The 21,363-nt window shown below is 33.8% G+C and overlaps 1 protein-coding gene across 1 annotated transcript in view; it reads left to right on the top strand.

The window, feature by feature from the left end:
* LOC106464706 (E3 ubiquitin-protein ligase arih1-like) overlaps positions 1 to 21,363 on the top strand; it is a 57,931-nt gene that overhangs the window by 8,414 nt on the left and 28,154 nt on the right. The window contains exons 3-5 of the mRNA XM_013924865.2: positions 7,440 to 7,507; positions 8,285 to 8,369; positions 19,207 to 19,278. Coding sequence (XP_013780319.1) covers positions 7,440 to 7,507; positions 8,285 to 8,369; positions 19,207 to 19,278 — 225 coding nt within the window. The remainder of the gene's footprint in view (positions 1 to 7,439; positions 7,508 to 8,284; positions 8,370 to 19,206; positions 19,279 to 21,363) is intronic.

The raw sequence follows: 21,363 nt of genomic DNA, 5'->3' as shown, positions 1-21,363 counted from the left end.
TACATGGAAAGTAAGGTTTATGTCTAGTTCACTACTCCATACCATGTGTACATGGAAAGTAAGGTTTATATCTAGTTCATTACTCCTTACTGTGTCCACATGGAAGATAATTCTTAGTCTTAGTTGATTATACCTTACATGTATTCATCCTTATTAAAGTTTGATTCTAGTTCTTACTCCTTCACATGTCCACAAAGAAGATATTGTTGTGACATTGTTCATTGTAGTTAATGTTTTGCCATAGTTACTTCCTCTTTACCATGTCCCGATTAGAATACTGTGTTTGGTCACGTTTTACTGATCCTTTCCATATACACAACAGTTGATGTTTAGAAATAGTTGCTTATTCATAACGCTTATACTTAGATGTTAATGTTTATTTATAGTTCATTATTTCTTCACATATATCACACATATTATGTTTTTTAGTCATAGTTCCTTACTCCCTATGTCACTTGGAAGGTAATGTTTCATCCTAGTTCATTACTTCTGAACATGTACACTTAGCAGGTACTGTTTAGTCATAGTTAATTACTCCATAATGTGTACGGATAGTAGTTGATGTTTCAGTCTAGTTCCTCTCTAGCATATATACTTTGACATTCAATTTTAGTTCTTTTTCTTTACCCATTAATATGTACATATAGGAGATATTTCAATATTGTTTATTCTTCCTTAACTTGCAACACTTTAACAATGATTGATAGACTTCATTCATTACTCCTTAATATGTTCATTTAATGATTAATGTTTTGTCATTGTTTTTTACTACATATTTTCAACTCATGGATGATAGTCTTTAGTTCTCTTCTGTTACTCCATGACAAGTCACATACAAACAATACAATTTTGATATAGTTCATAACTTCTTAGCACTTACTATGGAGAATCCTCCCTGATTGTGACCTGAAAGTGAGTGCTGAAACATGAGTCCATCTGTGCTGAGATGTGAGGCAAGGGTGATTCCAGGGTGTCGTATGGACTGCTCTAATCTGTCTCAATACATACAATCTCCAAATGGATTTTGGACACACCTTTCACCCACTCTCTTTTTTACTTTGCCAACTTTTGCAAGGACACGACCTCACTGCTTTTGCTTGCAGAGTTGATATTTCTGAATATCCAATTGTGATATATCACCCATTAACCCTATTCCCACAGCTAGCGATAGGCACATCAGATCTGATGGTTGGGCGGTGGTTTCATAAATATCCTTATTTTGTGTCCACTGCTGTACCCTCCTCCTGTGACTGGCTTGAGCTTTTAGTGTCTGATGGTTGAGGAGCTGTGCACAGGTACTTTTCACACATGCTTTCTCCAACAGCTGGTATTGACCTGTATAGTTTGGTAGTCAAGGGGGTGAGCACACTTTGTACAGTCTGAACATGTCCCAAACTTACTACACTGATTGACCTTCTGACAGCTTGTGTGCAAGCTCTCAGGCGGTCATGTACTTTTCTTGCCTGTACCTATCCTTCACTTGGAAGAAAAATATAGCTGATTGAGGTGAGTTGCAGTCTCAGAAAGATACTCCCATATGGAGCCCCTGCCAGAGGGTGTTTCACCCCATGGACTTTGTTTTGGCACTCTTGAAAGGAGACTCATCTAGGTAATTTCTGCATTGGTCCCTTCATCATCTTAGCATGGGATTCTAGCTAATCTGTGCATGGAGGTGAGTCATCGTATCTGAAGTTAACATTTTCTTTACCCAAAAATGTATTGTTGCGCTCTTCTTGTTTGACTTGTCAAAAAATGAGGACTTTCACATGTGAATGTAGAAGGAGCATTTACACAAGGAGGTGTGTTGTAGTACTGTTGATGGAGAGTTTTGCTGCATGATACGTCATCACACAGTAGCACAAGTTCAGTTGAATTTTAGGTAGGAGTTTCACAAGGCTGATAGCTTGCAAGTCTCTTAGGCAAAATAGTGCAACCTCAAGATAAAAATTGCTAAACTGTGCACAGAGGTGAGTATCTATTGGAAATGCATTTTCAGGTAAGGAAAATGTTAACATTCAGAAAACTATGGTGTACAGTCTTTACTTTTCAAAATATTAACTTTATATCACTATCATTCAAGGAACCAAGTAAAAGTAAATATTGTTGACTTTGCCACATCCTTTGTGTGTGTGTGTTGATGGCTACTACACATGTATCATAATTGTGGATGGATATCAGAATGATCATACCCGCATTTTGTATTCAGACTCATAAATTGGGAATATTTCATACAATGTAGTGCTCTTAATATAATGGAGTCATACAACATAGTTTAATCTTTATAATACACTGTGTATTTTTCATACTTTCTTTAACAAATGGTGATTCATACAAAAGTTTAGTATGTATTGTGACCAAAAACATTATCTGCTACAGATACTGTGCAAGATAAAAATTAGAATATCCAGGTAGAAAAAAAAGTTACATGCTAATTATTTTTTCTATGCATGTTGACTTTGTGACAGTGTACAGTGAAATAATTGTTGGGCTTTTACAGATATTGAATGCTTGTCTCGGAAATTTTAACCAGTAAACTAATTTAATAAAACTGTTCATTACTACATGATTTTTTATATGGTAAGCTTACAAATTGAAGATTGTTATGACTGGAAGCTCATTATATTAAGATTTTGGCCATAGTGATTTTGACATTGTATGCCTTCAGACATCATTGTATTGTAACAACCCAGCCTAACCCTAGGCATCTGTCAGTTTAGTCATCAACGCTTGTCATGTTTAACAATGCATCATAGAAGTTGACAGAACTCTTCTTAATAGATCACAAAACCTGTAATAGTTACCAACAATGTAAATGCTTCCTCCAACAACACTAAAGGCTCATGTATTTGATGTTGCTGAAATGGTTTTTTGGTGGTGGTGGGGTTCTTTTGGATTATTCAGTAAACAAATGCATTACTAGTCCACTAAATTATAAACAAAGTATTTTATTTCTTCAAGTTCTACACTAACATTATTTCATGTACCTAATGATAGATCTAGCTTCACAAATAAATAATGCCTTTGCATAGATTCCATTTACTTACTAATTTTGATATGGTACATTATTTCTGCTTACATAAATAGCTATTTTCATCCATTATTCCCTTCTGTATGTAAATAAAAAAAGCATTCCACAAGTCTTCTGCATCCCCTCTATTGGAAACGACTCATTCCAATGTGTGTCTTTCATGCAAATCATCATGTGACAACCCTCTACCAATGAGAGTGCCACACACACTCGTTACGCATGTGACTCCCTCTGTTCAATTCTACCAGACTGTCACTTCTCATTTGTAAGTACTCATGTTCTTACGTTTAGTTTGTGCTCTCTTCCAGTGTTTTATTATAATATTCTTCTGTATTAATTTGTACTAATTTCACTCAATGAGTTTACTCCTTATTATACAATAGTGATATTTGTAACTTGTTGAGTTATTTCAAAGTGGAATTATTTTATATTTCTATCTAGTTACGGAACTTATTTAATTATTACTTCATTACAGAAATCTTTTATTGTTTCTACCAACACAGTAGTGTTTGGTTATTCATTTTACGTTATGAATTTTCCTTTACCACTTCAGAGGTTATATGTTCTATTAGCACTTTACACAAGCTTCAGGTCACAGTACTCCGTGGGAAGACTTTCAGCTTTACTTCGTCGGGAGATTGATTGTTCTATGAATTGACAATCATTTGGCTTTGCCTCAAATTTGGGGGCCCACACATTTGCAATACATTTTGTTGACTTTGGAAAGATAAGACGTTATACTTTATTGCTAATATTATTATCTATCGGTATTTGGGTTCCCTAACATAAGTTTAATTTGATTGATTAATACTCATATTCAAATTTAGGTTAGCCATTAGTCTATAACTAATTTCACTATAATGTTGTTCTTCCTATTCCCTTGGTTTGTGTGGAACCCTTGAGCTGGGATCCACACAAACTTATCCCAATATTGTACATACTTATTGTTTGTTTAAGTATTTCTTTAAGAGCTTAGTGATATTTTTGTTATGTATTGTTCAATTAGGCTTTTTAAATGTTTATTTTCAGTTTACTTGTAGTTCTACTTCCGCATTAATCTGTAACTAGGTGAAATATATTGTTTGGTTAGGCTTAATAAGTGTCTGTTAATTTCAGTTTCCCCATAGTTCTTTTTATGGGTTTATCAATATTTAGGTTATTTATCTTTTCTTCAACACAGAACATCACATGCATCTGTTTATTTCGCGACACAATTTCTTACCATTAATTTCATTTAATTTATTCTTTATACTCTTGTCTTTAATTTTATATAACTTATACTTTCTACTTCTTACCATTAATTTCATTTGTGAGGGCCCCTGGTGGCCAGGGCTCACTCTACCTGCTCCCAGTATTGCTCGTCTTCCTCCTATAACAGTGGAACCCTTTTTCAGACAACCTATATTTTCAGTTTTCCTCCACCTTCTCATGGAGTACATTCCAGGCCTCTACTGCAGAATGTGCCAGGCCTATCTACATTATTTTGACACATTTCTTTCCCTTACTCCTCTTCTTTGTTTGTTATATTTCCCTTCCACCCTTATCCATTGGGTTTAGATTGTGATTTGATTGGCCTTTTCTTTCTTGTACCCTTCTTTCCATCTTCACTCCTAACCTGCACCTCCCTTTTTCCATGCATGACTACCCTGCTGTTAGTTAGAGGTACTTCGTCAGTTGAGCACTAGAGCACTGGTTCATTTCCCATTCTCTGCTTTTCTTTCTTGTTGGGGTACTGTCATTCACCTGTTGCAATCCTTCACTTTTTCATGAGACTGTGACTGGGTAGGTTACCTTTTCTTATATATACCTCTTCTTTTTGAGAGGCATGTCCCTCTTTTTCTTAATGAATCCCACTTTGTGGCTAGTTGTGCCTGATCAGGTATTCTTTAATCTTTAAAATACACATTGTTCAGCCATGTCGTCTTGCTTATTATGTTCCATAAAAAAATTATTCATATTAGTAAATGATGTACAGTATGTATTAAAATACTAAAATGGAAAGTGAAATATGACAAAGTGACATTAGGTGAGTAAATGGCATTGAATGACCAGAGTTGATTCTTAATGTGTGTGTGTCTGTTTATTGGCATGTATAAATATAAAAGAGATATAATGTAAGTGTGATTGGTCAAAATATATCATCATAATTGTTTATGTGGTGGTCTGGGAGATAAAATTTACAGTGAACTACTCAGTGTGGGATCCTTTGTGGCACAAGAGTTCTTAATATTTTCATTGGTTATGTTTGTGTATGGGTTTATTGATTTAGGTGTTCTGAATAGGAATTACATTGTACAGTAAAGAGGTTTTCTACTTTTTCATACTCTTTAGTTCAATGAAGATCTGGAATAGAATAAAATGTGTTTGTTTTATAAGGCTTCTCTAATCCAGTATCTGCAGCTGTATGTTTAGTGCAGAAGAGTAGTGTGATGAGAGTATTTTGTCTACATGTGCACAAAAAAAGCCCATAAAAGTCTAACTACATTATACCCACATCCACAATGTTTATTAACAATAAGCTGTACCATTGTATTTATATCAGATTTGAGAAAAATCAATATCTAGAAAAGTGACTTGTAAAACGAGAGATATGAAGACTGTTGTTGTAATAATACTGTTTGTGTAAAAAAGCTTAAGACTTGTTTGGTGCAAATCTAAAATTATTGATAGAATGAAGAACATTGATGTTTCAGAAATTTCCAAATTATTTAGCATAAATGCTTAAAAAATAGTTAATATTTTTAGCCCAAGGTCTTCAGCTAAAACTTAATATTAAGAGATATAAAGGAATGTAATCCAAAGAGCAACAATGAAAAAATGAAAATGGAACAAACAGCTACAGAATAATATAATGAATGCCATAAACCTAACTGCTGTGCAAGTATAGTTGAATATTTTTCATTAAAGGCAGCCCATTAACTTTAACCTGATTATATCAGTTAAATATTTATTTTTGGTGGAGTTCATATTCTGTTAAAATCAGTAAATTAGGTCCTTGAAAATGACAGTAACTAAGGTCGTGGGAATCCCTGGAATTTATTTTTAATTAGCTTGTGTAAGTCATGAGTACACATTGTTCTTATGCTGCCTTACGTTTTCAAATGTAACATCATGAAATATTTTTCCCAATGTCCTGTGTTACTTCCCATAATTCAGCCAAGTTGTTTAACTGCTATGTGCCCTTTTCAGTTTCCATACAATGTTAATATTCATATTGAAATTTTTTGCAGGAAGTTAAATACATGACCTGCCTAACAAGTTTTGTTACTTAAGGAATGATGTGATAGATAAGAATTTACTTGTATCTGTCAGTAGTCAGGATGCCATTAATTCTGTGTACTTCTCAACACCATTGGCTGAGTTGGAACCCACACTTGTGTTGGTCTTCCAGCATGTTTCCTTATAGGTGTTATACATATACCTTGGTACTCTTCTCCTCTCTGCCATTGAACAAATTATTGTTGATTGTTGTTAAACAAATTGAAATTGGATTCATCTGTAAAGAGCATCCTATTCCAGCTCTGCTCATTGTAATGTTTGAAGTATCATGCTCATTACAGCCTTTTATCTCTCCCAAACAGTGGATTTTGAACAACAATACATCCATTGTGGTCATTCTGTGATAATGTGTATCTTACTGTTCTGGAAGTAACATTCACACACCTGTACTCAGGAATGTCGAGAGCCAGCATGGGCCTTGGGGCAAACATCCTTTCTTTCTCTCTTTTTTTAATATTTTCAAGAATTTATTAAAAATTAGATCCTAAATTAGGACAGCAACGAGCTCATAAACCAGACAAAATCATAACAGCAGCCGTTTTCACCTCACAGTATAAGCGTAAAAACGTTAATAAAGAAATATCAAATATCTATTAAATCTATAAAGTAACAAATACAAATTAATTATTACTCAAGAAATGTATCAAGAAAGATGCTTAACAGCATAACCCCCCTCCTTGGAAAGTTTGGGCATTGTACCTCAGTTGCTTTTATTATCAACAGTAATAGTTCACATACCCTCAGAGGTTACATACACTTTGTACTGAAACATGAACTTTTGCCTCAGTCTGTCATGTGGAGTAGCATTCATTAGCCAAAAACATTGATTTCTACACATTTATTATGTGGCCTTTGTTTTGTGATAACAATGAGTACATTTATCACATTATTTCTGGAAATTATATTACAGCCTGTACTTTTATAGGTATTATGCTGGTGTGGCACTGTCTGATTGGCAGGGTGAGTCAATCATTGTAAATACATCAACACATGGTAACTCTATTGTAACTTATTTTCATGCAATATAGGAGGGGATCCCATAGTAATTACATTTTATTCACTGTTTACATAACTATTTCCAATACTGAATATATTTATACATATCTTATATAGCCAATTTGATTATTTTCAGATTCCCCCAACTGTCACCAGGATACTTCTGAACTATTTTAATTGGGATAAAGAAAAGCTGTATGAAAGGTAAATTACCTATATAGGAAAAATATATTTCAGCTTACAGAGACTGTACTTAAACCATTGACTGTTGATTCGCCATATAGGGTATGGTCTGCCTCCAGTAGGTGAATGCAAGTGTGATGTATACAATGTACATAACAAAAATTCTGTGTGCTTAGCAGCCACAGTCAAAGGGTTAAATCATATTTATTTGAGTTTGAGCATTAAAGATACAAGGTAGTTTGGTGATACAGGTAACCAGTAACCTTCAAACAGAATACATTGGACTGTTCTCTAACCTCTGTAAGCTGTAGAATTGTTTTAAAGGAAATCTGAAGATAAAATTTCACATCCAGTTTGAACAATATTAACAAAGTCATAACATTCTACTCTGCTACTTTGTTATTGAATTGTATCTTCTAGTCATTTATATATAAGTATCTATTTATAAATAGCTTATAATTCTAAATTATTTCTATCCTGTAAAAAACAAACATGTAGAATCATTATTGTAATAGACTATGAAGCTGGCAGTTGTCCTAGTGCTGATTGTTGTAAATATCAGATATTACATGTCTTGAGCTTCTTACAATTTTAATGTATATTGAATGAATTTATATGTTTTTTTTCAATACAGAAATCTGCTTTTAAGTATTTTTTTTCTACCAATCCCTACACAGTTGGCCTAAAAAATAACTTAAAACAAGTTAATCTCATTGACTCTTCTCAAATAATTTAGAACCTATTGGAAAATATTTTAAGTCACATGAACATTGATTTTGAAATAACAACTATTTATAGGTATTATGATGGTGACCAGGAGCGACTTTTTAAGGAAGCTCACATTGTTAGTCCCTACAAAAGACCAGCAAAGAAATCATACAAGGTTAGAAGTTGAAAGCTTTTTAATGCACTTTTTTTAGAATAATGTAGTACTTATTTAACTTCTTTCATTACAAAGCTCTTAACCACTCAGTAAGTTGATCAACTAATTATGAGAAAAATGCTGAAAATATTGCAGAATTAATAGTTAGAGTAAAAGATCCTAATACCCTAAAATTGAAACTTTTTGGGTAATAGTAGAGTTTCAATTATAAGAAAGCAGTAGTAGAACAACTTATACAATGAAAGAACAATGTTTTACTTTAAGTATGAAGAAGTAAGACTTCTTTATGAATTACAGTTTAATCAACAATTTCTTGATAATGTTTTGAATAAATCTACATGTAGAATGTCAAGGATTTTATTAAGCTACACTAATACATTACAGAACTAATTTACAACATACTCATATCTTTCAGGAATCATTGTCACATCTACTTGGAATGAAAATAGAACTATGATAAAATCAGTACTCTTATTCCTAATTAATCATTATCTCCAAAATATAAATACACAAATTAAAAAATCTTAACTGGGATACTACTTCGTTAAGCCTAAATTTATATTTTCTATTGAAAACTAGTCAAGAGCTTTCACAACATAAAATTTGATTTGAAAAGTGACTTAAATTCCAGTTAAAAATTTAAGGAAATAAAGACTTATTATTTGTAATTAATGAACCAAAATTAAAAACATGTGGAACAGATATTCAACAATTTTGTGAATTTGTCATAAATGTACTTATTAATTAGAAGTTAGTAGCTCATCTATATGGAATTCTTTATCTTAATTTTGTGCATATTATGTAACATTTTCATTTCACTGTTGATTATGTGTTTTTATTTATGTTTCATTACAATGTTTAGTGGTACTATCTTTACCGGTTTTGGGTGAGGAAAAAAGAAGTGTTAAAAGGCTTGATAATTATTTTGTTTCAAGCACAGTAACGCTCATTCTGTCATCAGATATTAATACCTGTTGTAGTAGGGATACGTTTAATGGTAAATAAGTGTCATATTATAAAGGTTTGAACAAATTGAAAAAAATATAGGTGTCTCTTATATGTTTGAATATATTTGGACAATCAGTTATGCTTTATCCTTAATACTTCTACAAATAGACATCATGTAGTTACTATATAGATGTCATGGCACTTGTACTTTTTCCAACGTAAGATACTGTATTTCTTGCAGTTTTTGCCCTACTATTCATGTAGGTCAGACTGACTGCTAACTAGGAGACAGTTTCAAATATGTATTACTATGCAAATCGGGAATACTGAAAATCCTATATTTTCTCTTCTATCAAATGGATATGCTGTTTGTGATATTCATGTTATAACTCTTAAACTATTAAAGAAAACAAGGCTAACCAAGATCACAAGAATGTTGCATATATTATCTCCATGTGGCTTCAACTTTTCCTTTATTTAATTTTTCTTTTATTTTGGTCTTTTCTTTATTTATTTATACTTTATAATATTTTTTTCATTTGTATTCTTTTTAAATTCCATTTCTTAACTTTTTTTATTATTTGCTTACATTTTATTGTTTTATTTTTTTCCAGTATTATTCATTATTATTGTCTTTTTTTTGTTTCAGTATACTTTCACTTCCATTTCCTGTTGGTTCCTACCAACCTGAAAGTTTATTCATTTTCTTCTGTCCTTGTATTTCTATACTCTTGCACTCTCTTCCTGTTGGCTCTGTTCTAAGCAGAACACTAGACATAGCAAGATGGTTAGTCTGCCTGGATTGTGAATCGAGAATTCATGGTTCATGATCTTTTGCTACAAAAACATGCTCTGGTCAAATCCTACTGATTGATCAGACAAGAGCAGTCCAAAAGTTTTTGGGTTCAAATCTGTGCAATACCATAAAATAGTTCTCACACATAGAGCAACAATCAATCCTTTTAGTATGGATGGTGGGTAGTAAGGTGCTGTTGACTAGCTGTCTTCTGTCTAGTTAGTCAGCTAAATCCCCGTCCCACCAAACATGCTCACCCTTTCAGCCGTGGGAGTGTTATAATGTGGCAGTCAATCCCAATATTCATTTGTAAAAGAGTAGCTCAAGAGTTGGCGGTGGGTGGTGATGACTAGCTGCCTTCCCTCTAGTCTTACACTGCTAAATTAGGGACGGCTATCGCATATAGCCCTCATGTAGCTTTGCACAAAATTCAAAAACAAACAAACTAGGGACCACTTTGAACTGATAACTCTCATATAGCTTTGTGTGAAATTTTATATCAAATTTCTAACAAAGAAATTGATGTTTATTTCTGTATATCTTAATGCACCTCTACTTTGAACCAAATGTTAACAATTTTATAGTACCATATTTTATCACACTGTTGATACATTTGTTTGTTATTTGTATTTTTAATACCTGGATATTTAAATATTGCTTTTTTCTTTCTGAAAGATATAGTAATTTGTCAGTGGTGAAAAATTACATGACATAATACATTTAAGTCTGTATGAAAATAAAAGCATGGTCTTTAATAAAGGCCATTTCCTTCCCTATTTATTATTCTGTTGCAGTTTTTCTTTTAGTTATGGTTAATACATTAATAAAATTAATATAATTAATTCATGTAGGGCTTGATTATAACATCTGGGCCACTAGAGTCAGAAGTTTAATACTATTACAATGCTAAACAATGAGGCCTAAAGTGACACATTGTGCTGACATGTAACCTACCTGACAATGATTTTCATAAAAATTATGTTGAATCATCGTAACAAAACATGATTTTAAATTATGAAAGAGAGTGTTTTAACAAATACAGCAGACATTCTTGCTTCCAGGTAGTGTCTTTATATTGAAAAAATCTTTTTACTAATAATAACCATATCAAGTCGATAGGGTAAAAGTCTTAAGGTAAGTTTGGTAGAAGACAAAATGTGCAGCAAATTTGAATAGTTGAAAATAGCAAATTAATAAAGTTTTATTAGTAACTTAAGTTTATTTTTTCATGAAATTTCAATGCTGAGATATACTGAGAAAGTAACAACACTCAGATATAGTAATGTAACCTAGAGCTTTGGAGGCTAACCTAGATTTAATTTGATCTGTATTTGGAGCTAAGCATAAATCTAAAGCCACCTGTGAATACATTATGATCTGTTTTAGGTCTAAGTCTAAATCTAGTGCTTGGATTGTTTGAATCCATAGATCTATGCACCAAGAGATACTTCTATCTTAGCAATCATACTGAACATAAAGCATTATATAACTTGATCTCTAACTTTCACATTTCAGTCTGTATTACTAATGCCTATATTGAGGCTATCTGATTAGCATAAAACAGTACAACCTTCTCTCACCCAAAGCTATCTCGACCTTGATTTGCCCTCGAAGCGTTGCTAAAATTTTCAACAGCACACTAGTCTATTATACCCCTTCATTTTTGTGCCACTGCAGCAGCATGTGCTGAACATGTGACTAGCCTCCAACAATCATACTGTGCCATCTATACTAGTGCACGTAGCTCTCTATACCATTGCAACACAATCTTCACTATCTCGATTGGCATTTTACTGTATAGTCTTGTTTTAACTTGTTCTCCACATGACAACAAAACTTTGATTGTACTTGATCACAAATTTATATTAGTTTCAACTTCAAGTTTCGACTTAATGTGTTTGATTTCCATTGTTTCTACTCGTTTGTTTTATAAATGTTTCTGTTTTCTGAATTATACTTTGTTCCTTTGAATTAGAGATTTAGTATGACAGATGATAAAATTCCCACCATACTTAGACAATGGTTCTGACACTAGTCCCCAGATCTCAGGGTCGATGATGTCTGGTAAGGAAGCACAGATTTTTGTTCCCAGGGAGTTTGTGTCTTACATTCTGATGGTGATGTTTTCCTTTCAAGTTACGATTCTTGTGCAAAGGGATATAACTACAGTCTGGAAAGTTTTTTTCTACAGTACTTTCCACCTGATACCATGCCTCCTTGTAATCTGCTGGATTAGGTATTGTTCTGTTTCCCAGGAGATCTGTGGTAAGTTTTTCAGTATGTATTTCTCACTCCTTGTAGGCATATTCATGTTTCAAAACATACTTACCTCTGCTGACACTAAAGCTATTTATTGATCTCCAGGGTTTCCACTGTTTGCCCATCTAAGCATTGAAAATACTTGCTTCAGTTTTTTATACCCAACTCCACTGGCCTTGGCAAATTCTAATTTGCAAATTTTTCATAGTTTTCTCAGATTCATCTGATTTTCACAACTGAGGTATTTATCTTCGATCCAACTTTTGTTGGAAGCCTATCAATGTTCTCCTCATCAATTTAAGGACAAGTTGTGAATTTTGCTGACGTTTACCTCAGCCAGATTGTCTTCTTCAGTTCTTTCTCTGGTTTCCTGGCTGGTTTGTTGTTGGGATTTTTTGGGTAGAGATTTTTTGTTAAAAAGTGTTCATTTACCATCTTCTGTCCTCAGGGACTTATCGGAAGCTCCTTTTTCTCTGTCCCTTGTTGTTTGCTTAAGGTCCAGTGACATTAGAATTAAGATTTGATTCAGATTGTTTACATTCTTCTTTATCATATTTGACTTCTCGCCTTTCTGATGCTAATTTGGCACATAGTTTTCCTGACCCTCTCCTTCGGTTCCCAGGTCTATTGGTTCCTATAATAGAGTCCATTCATATTCTTGAGGATTTTCGGCTGAGACTGACTGTTGACAACAGCGTCAGTGTCTTTCCCATGAGCGAAGGAGCAGTGGGACCAATTTCTGGACATGCAGAGTTCTTTCACCAGGAATCCATGGGTATTCCGTGCTCTGGATTCAGGGTTGGTCATTCAATTTACATCACCTCCACCTTTATATGCACAACCTGTTGATTTGTCACCTCCGACATTTTCACGATGAGTCGAGCTTCTTTCCCAGGCTATAAGAGAGTTGTTGGTCAAAAGGGCAGTAGAGATGCTTGATCCAGTTCTTCTGCAATTTTATTCCCATTTATTTGTTGTACTCAAGAAGACAGGAGATTGGTGTCAAATCATTGTTCTGTCTCAACTCAACTAATTTTAGATCTTCCTTGTTGTACTATGGAATCCTTTCTTAACCTATGATGGCACTTTGCACCAGGTCTCTGGATGACCAAGTTCAATGTTACCAATGCTTATCTCCATATTCCCATAGCGGAATCGTCCCAGAGGTTTCTCAGATTTCTGCACAAGGGTCAGGTTCTGTAGCTAAGGGCTTTACCTTTTGGTTTTTTATCAGCACCTTATGTCTTCTGCAGAGTTGTTCAAGCTTTTTCTCCTCATATACATTCCTTGGACATGTACACACATCATTATAAGGATAACTGGCTTCTTCTGGCACCATCCCGTTAATTAGCAGAACAACACTTTCAGGTTCCCCTTTTAGAAATCACAAAAGCAGGCTTCCTTATCAGATTGGAGAAATCTATTCTGTCACCGAAGCAATATCTCGTCTATCTTGGTGTGTTTTTCAATACTCTTAAGTCTTACTCAACCAACCCTCTATCAGGCTTCAAACCATAGAAAGAACCATCAGGCTTTTACTTATGTTTCCTACTGCACAGATGGTTCTCTCTCTTTTGGAGATGCGGGCATCCCTCAAGCCTCTCTTTCTTCTGCAATGAGCACATATGAGGTCCCTTCAGTGATCACTGCATGATTAATGAATCATGCATTCCGATCCTTTGGATCATCCTCTCTCATTACTCAGGAGCAACATCGTCGATTGCGAATGTTGGTTGGATTGGAACAACACTACTATTAGGTTACCATACCATTCCACCACCTCGTCCCGAGATCCATCTGTTCACAGACGCATTTCTTTAGGGATGGGTAACTTATCTTCAAGGTCAGGAGTTTCAGGGTATTTGGCCAGAGGTCGAGTCTACCCTCCATATCAATGTTCTTGAACTCTTTGCAGTACACTGGGCAATGGTTCAAGCTCTGTCCCTCTTGAAGGGAAAAATTGTCATGATACATTATGACAATTCCACAGTGGTATCTCAGATTTCTCTTCAAGGAGGCAAACATTCTCAAGACCTTGTTTTTGTACTTTGGATCTTCTCCACTGGGCTCATTCTCATCGTATCAGTCTCTTATCATGTTCCAGGAATAATTAACTTAATTGAAGATCACTTGTCTTGATCCAACCAGATTCTTCCAACAGAATGGATGATACATCACAAGGTGTTTTGAATCCTCAATGCTATCAGGTCTACTCAAAACCCTTCATATTCTCTGACCCAAATGACCTTTTCAGTTACCAAATTGGTATTTTACAGTTGTTTTACATGCACTGTCTCATTCTCCCTCTGAGCCCTCAGCTCAATGTTCTTTGTTTCACCTTTCTTTGGAATTTTTTTTTATTCGCTTGTGGACATTGCCAGCTAGAGTTGTTTGCAATACCTGTGCATTGGTCTCTTTATCATTCCATATTTGTCTTGCTCTACCCCAATAGGTCTTTTCTGTCCAAGACTCTGACAGCTAGGGAAGGGGAAAGATCCCTCTCACTAATCCATTTGCCAGCTATTTCTCATTTTTATGACCACTCTGTTACTGACCGTTTATGTCCTGTTAAGGCCCTCAAGTGTTATGTAGCTTGTGCTAACTCATTTCAAGGTAGTAGGAATCAGTCACTCACACCTGCTTCTTTCTTTGAGAAGCTGCTCAAATGGGGTTTCTCATCAAGTTGGAGAAGTCCTTTACTACCCCCTTTCAGTATCTTATTCTATGGCATTCCTCTGTTTCCCGTGATCTTTCACCCACTATGCTCACTGGTTTGGTTTGTCAACTCATACATAATGTTTCTTCATGCAAAATTCGTCATCTAACTAAATCAAAACCACTGTCTTTTGGTATCTGGACAACTCCCAATACAGTTGTTGCTCTTTCTCTGCACAATATAGCTGTGTCTTCCTCCTGTGATGATTCTTCAGATTTCTGTTCGACTTTGTGTAGGGTAAGTCAACATATTATTATTTTTATCTTATTTCATTGATATACATCATATTTCAGGATCCCATCTGGTGGCGGGTGTTGTCTGGCCAGGTATGCTGAATTTTGTATCTTAACACTAAATCTGTATACTTCTATAATATTCACTGTGGAAATGGGGTGTTTCTGTAAGACCACCAGCCGCTTATCCTGTGGTGTGTATCTATCTATCTATATATTTTATTATTACTTTATCATACATAAAGTACTATCACTCATGGACTTCCTGAGTAAAGCAGATAGGGATTTTTGCTCTTCCCTACTGACCTATGATTCTTACAATCACACCCTTTCTGCTTTTCAAAATAGGGAGACAAAGATGCCCATTGCCATTGCATTGTCTCCAGTGTGTCGTTCCTGTGGACCACCCCAATGCACATCCCCCCCCCCTATTCTTCTAATGGAGCAAGAAGGTCCTTGCTATTTCCAGTTCCCAGTCACTAGAGTGATGGACCATGGTTTCCTCATGAGTGGGATTTGTATGGTAATTCAAACCTCCCAGTCAAGTGTACCCACTCTGTTAGAAGAGGCCTATTTTCGTTATTCGTCATATTATACCCTACCATAATATTCTCAATATAAAGCACTTCTCCCAGATGTTTTCTACCTGGATAAACTGCACTTACAATACTCAATACTAATGCAAGGCACTTTCCCTGGTTGTTTTTGCCCTGGCGGACTGCACTTGTTGATCTCTGAATACTTTTCATACAAGATATGAAACACACAATCTTATGCAAGACACTTCCCCTGGATGTTTTCTGCTTGGGTGGACTGCACTTGTTGATCTCTCATTCTGTGTCATGTTCTCATGCTCGTTACATATGTGAACGTCTTACATACTATTTGTTGCCCAAAGGCAGAATCTGTCTTACATGACATGGTGCCTGTCTATTAAGTTCTGCCCTATGTGCCTTACTTTGTTACCGGGTGAAGATCATACCTGTTCCAGAAGTAGTGTTATACCCCACAGGTGTGCCTCCTTTTATAATTGTGGCACACCTGTTCTTTCCTGGCCGTTTTTCTTCACTTGTTTAATTAGTTTTGTGCCTTCACTGGCCCCCTCCACTTTTGCAATGGGGAATTCTAGCTTTTGGGTTAGAAGAGGTAGTATTGTTTCGGAAGTTAAAATTTTTTAACACTGAAAATGTATTTCCGACAGGTACTTACCTCATTCACCCACTTCCAACCCTTCCTTCCCACTGATTTGCCGGTGTTTCTGGTTTGTACCTGTCAAATAAGAAAGTGAGGATTACTCTAGAATAGCAGAGGGAGTTTGTTGCACTAGTATAGAGAGTGCAGTATAATTGTTGGAGGGTAGTCACATGATCAGCACACATTGCTGCAATGGTGCAGAAAAGAAGGGTATAATAGACTGGTACATTGTTGAAAATTTTAGCAATGCTTAGAGGGCAAATCAAGTTCGAAATAGCTTTGGGTGAGAGGATGCAAGTACCTATTGGAAATACATTTTCAGTGTTAGAAAATGTTAACTTTATTGCTGCCTATGCTGATCTAGGTTTATTAGGACTAGAAATATATTAATAAACTCCTGATCACTTATGCTAGTATGCAAAATATAAATGCTATTTCAAGAACTTATAGTTCCCCTCACATGACTTTGATAAATAGCATTGGGACTGGCCTGTAAATTACATTAACTTTCAGTATATGACCAGTAAGATTTTGAATTCTGGTTGGATAGTGGTTTGTTTGGCAACTTAGTAATAAATCACCAAATGATTTACATATTAATAGACAGTATAAACCAAAGAAACCTGGCTTTTGTAATGATATTGGACTGCAAAATTTTAAATTCCTGATACAGAAACATCCATTCATAGTATGCATCCCTTTATACTGGCTCAAAATGACAATGTTATTTTATCTAGTATAAGATTACTGCAATATTTTTTGTGCTAGTCAGGCACATCCTTTGAGATATTTACATACCCACCATGATTTTAATGGGTATTTGGCACTGGGCATGCATCATTTTTGTGCCCTCTATATTCTTTGTAATAATTCTAAAAAAAATCGTTATTTTTATCATAAATACTTGAAAACTAGACAGCTAGAAAATAAAATTTTGAGATAAGATAATTAATCTTTAGATATGTTTGAATTTGTTGTGAAGTGTATTTCAATTAAAAAGGAATAGAGTTGAGAAAGTTTGTATGTTTAGTGTTTTATAAATAATGTATCATAGAGAAAGGCTTAATTGTAAGATTGTGTAAGCTTTATAACTTCTGTGATGATATTTGATATTTCACCCTTTCATAAATAACTAACATTCATTATGGAATATAATGTTACTTAAATATATACCGGCAATTTTTGTAAATTATTGTGCAAGTGTTCTGCATATGGTAGCAACATCCTTGTAGACAAATTTACAAAGTTTACATGTTACAATGCTGTGTTCTATTGGGCTTATACTGGCTTTGCCATGTTTCTCTGTTATGCCGTCATGGAGTGGGTTTCGTACATATTTCAAGAAGTAATGCAGAGCCTTATACAAATTAATATGAGTTGAGGTTTATCTCTTTTGAATATGCTTATTTGGAATATTTGTTGACCTGTACAATATCACTATTGTGGGATACTGCTTTAACATTTTATTGTGAATTAAAATTTTAGTATCTACATGATTCTAGATTTTTTTTTTATTCCTGTTTCATCTCATGCAGATGTGAGAAATCCTGTTCTTCTACCCTAGTAGCCAATAGTAGTCTTACAGTGAACTATGAAATCTAGCAGTGGGTCCAGACTTGCCTTGTTATGTAGTATGAATACCCATTTTGTTTTATTTGTATGCTTGTGGACTTGTATTTTGTTTGCTGAACATGTTTCAAATTACTTTTTGTATGACATTTCTGGAACCCTCTGTTTGCAGAAATTTGAATTTATCTGGCAGATGTCATTGTAACTGAATACCATATTTGATTAGGCTTAGATAAGAATAATGATTGTGTTAGAATTACTTAGGATCTTCTTTACAAGTAAGCATCAAAAATTTAAATTATGTTATAAAAGGTTGAAATATAGCAGCAAAAAATTACCAACACAGATTCAAATCCTGATTGGACAATAATTTGTGTGGCACTTTAGTACAAATCAGCTAATGGAGCTACAAATGAATAGACAATATACTTGAAAAGTCTGTAGAAAAGAAAAGAAAATGTTTTTTTTTATTAAACATTATTATATCATGAAAACCAATAACATCTTGCAGTTCAACCAACTACACTTACAAGTAATATGTTTGTCTGTATATTTGTATCTTTGGTTTAATGATTTGATTTGTTGACATATACCAAGTTATCCTGTGAAAATCCACTAAAAAAAGACCAAACAGGAGTATTTACGGCTTCAGATCTTTGTGATATGTGAAGTCTAATAATCTGGAGATGGTTATTAATAAAACCTATGATCAAAAAATGTAATGTTATGAAGGTATAAAATTATTTTTAAAAAATTACAAGAAAGCAATAAACAGGTAAAGGAAAAAAAAATACAAAAGAATTAACAGTTTCATAGCTTAAGAGCTGTGATTACTGAATGATTGCACAAAAACTTCTGAGATAATAAAATGTAAGCATTTAATGTAATTGACTTTATTTTCATTATATGTTAATTAGAACTAACAAATATTCATATGATTAGTAGTTTTTTGAGAAAATACAAATATTGTGTAAAAGGAGAAAAAATTAAATCTTGCCTGTCTTGTTTTGCATTTCCTAATCACAAGAGATTACTTTTATTTATCTATATTTTATGGAAGGGATAAACTTTGTAAATTTTGCTTCATTTGCATTACTTGGTTACAACTGGTTTTAATTTCAGCAAATAGCCACCAGGTCAGGTGTGGTAATGACAGAAGAATGTGAAATTTGTTTACGAGAACTGCCTGTGATGGTGAGTAATTAGATGAAAGATCATGTATTTAAACAACCCTAATACTAAGATACCTCAAAATCAGGAACACACCAAAAAAACTATGAATAACAAATCTCAGAGGTAAGTTTAGTAACTAGACAACAACCATAAAATAAACTAAAAATGAAAATCGAAAACACATCAACCACAATTACAAATTGAATCCCACTGTGGAACTTTTGCCAATCATGGATGTTGCAGAAATGCAAGTCTGAATATACTTTCAACTATCCATTCATTAAATTGACCAGATGAAGTAAAAACTATGCCATTTGTGTGCTTTAATCTGCAGAGTTCTCATAGTGGTAAAACAACTTCAGAAATTAAATATTTCTTATTTTACTGCTTAGATTCCAAATTTTAAAGATTGTAATTCCTATTTCACATCAATTAGGGTTGGCATCTCTGAAATCAGATAAAAGTCTCTTTAGAAAAGGAAAAATATTGTGTGTTTTGTTCAAGCCTTGTTATGCCATGGAAATTAGTAACATCTTGCAGTTCAACCAAATACACTAATATGAATGATGTGTTTTTTAGATTTGTATATATTATGTTTGGTTTTATTTTTCATTGGCTTATACTTACTATGTAACAAACACTGAAAACATAAAATGTGCTTCCAAAGAGCACTGTTATCAGAAATTATAAAGAAAAGAAGTATTTCATTCTACTTTTAAGCATTTACTGAATTTAGATGGTAAAAAAAAGAAGATAACATGAAAATGTTTAAAAAAAGCTCAAAATATATAAAATGAAGAGAAGAGTAAATTAGCTGTTTTTATTGATTATCTGGTTGGTAGTGATATAAAAGAAAGTTAATTACTTAGAAACAAATGAGGATTAGGACTTGCCACATTTAATGTTAATTTTTTACACAAACTTTTCATGATTTTAACCTTTGTTTCCCATTATCCTTGACATACTTTACAATTTTGAGATATTTCTTAATTGATCTTGTGACAGTGTATCCAAGTAAGTTATTGTTTGAAAGATATGTCTTGCAATTGATGAAGTGTTAGGGTTATTAATATGAACAACATGCTTATAGAGCTTATTCTTAGACTATATTTTGATGTACTAAAGTACATCTTCATCAGATCTGATGTTTTTATTAATTGCCAGAATTGATGTTCAGATAGGCCTCTTCAGTGTGGTTCTGGGTTCTCTTACTGGATGGTTGCTTCTATTTTATTCCTGATCTAATACTCTAGATCAGTGCTTCCCAGACTTCAGTCAATCGCATGCCACCTTCACAATTTTTGACACATCTGCATACCACCTGTACTACTGTTTACATTTTACTTAATTTTTTCTTTAAATCGACTCACTTTTTTATTTAAATAAATTTATTTTAAAAGGAAATTTCATAACACTAGGATAAATAGAAAATCAGTATCACTTACAATAATATTATTTTAATAAACATTATTTTTCTCCTGTCAAAATGACATTGTTATAACAAAGCGGACCAGATGATGCCTTTGAATAATAGACAATGTTTATTTGTCAGCAAATAATGTAATAACCGTGTTAAAATTAATTTTTTCTTATAATTTTTTCTAATACATATTAAAATAAATATATAACTATTAAGATGAAAAAGTTGTCCGCATACCACCTAAAATCATCTCGTGTACCACCAGAGGTACGCATACCAAACTTTAGGAAACACTGCTCTAGATGTTTCAGATCTTTTATCCCAAGCCTTTGTTGGGTTTATTTTTTTTACCCTGAATGTGAATTGAGATTTCAGAAATTATACTTGCCTCTCCACAGAACAGAGAACCAACACATAAGGCTACTGTGCACTGTACCAGTTTATGTTTCAATCAGCACTAGACCATACACCTCTACCAGTGGGAGAGTAACACATCTTCCATGCTCAGTACTTCCCTTGAGTACTGAGTGCATATCAAAACTCATTCTTTTCCTCAGCACTGCTGTGTTCACTCATTCTTTTTTCTTCAAGAATTGCAGAACATTTGCTCTCTTTATTTTCAACTGTTAGTTTCACATATGAAGTGTTATCTTTCTTACCTTCATTTTCTTGATTTTACTTAGTTT

The sequence above is a fragment of the Limulus polyphemus genome, unplaced genomic scaffold (genome assembly GCF_000517525.1).
Source record: "Limulus polyphemus unplaced genomic scaffold, Limulus_polyphemus-2.1.2 Scaffold62, whole genome shotgun sequence".
NCBI lineage: Eukaryota > Metazoa > Arthropoda > Merostomata > Xiphosura > Limulidae > Limulus > Limulus polyphemus.
The sequence above is the reverse complement of the archived record's forward strand: the minus strand, read 5'-3'. Positions and strand labels throughout refer to the sequence as shown.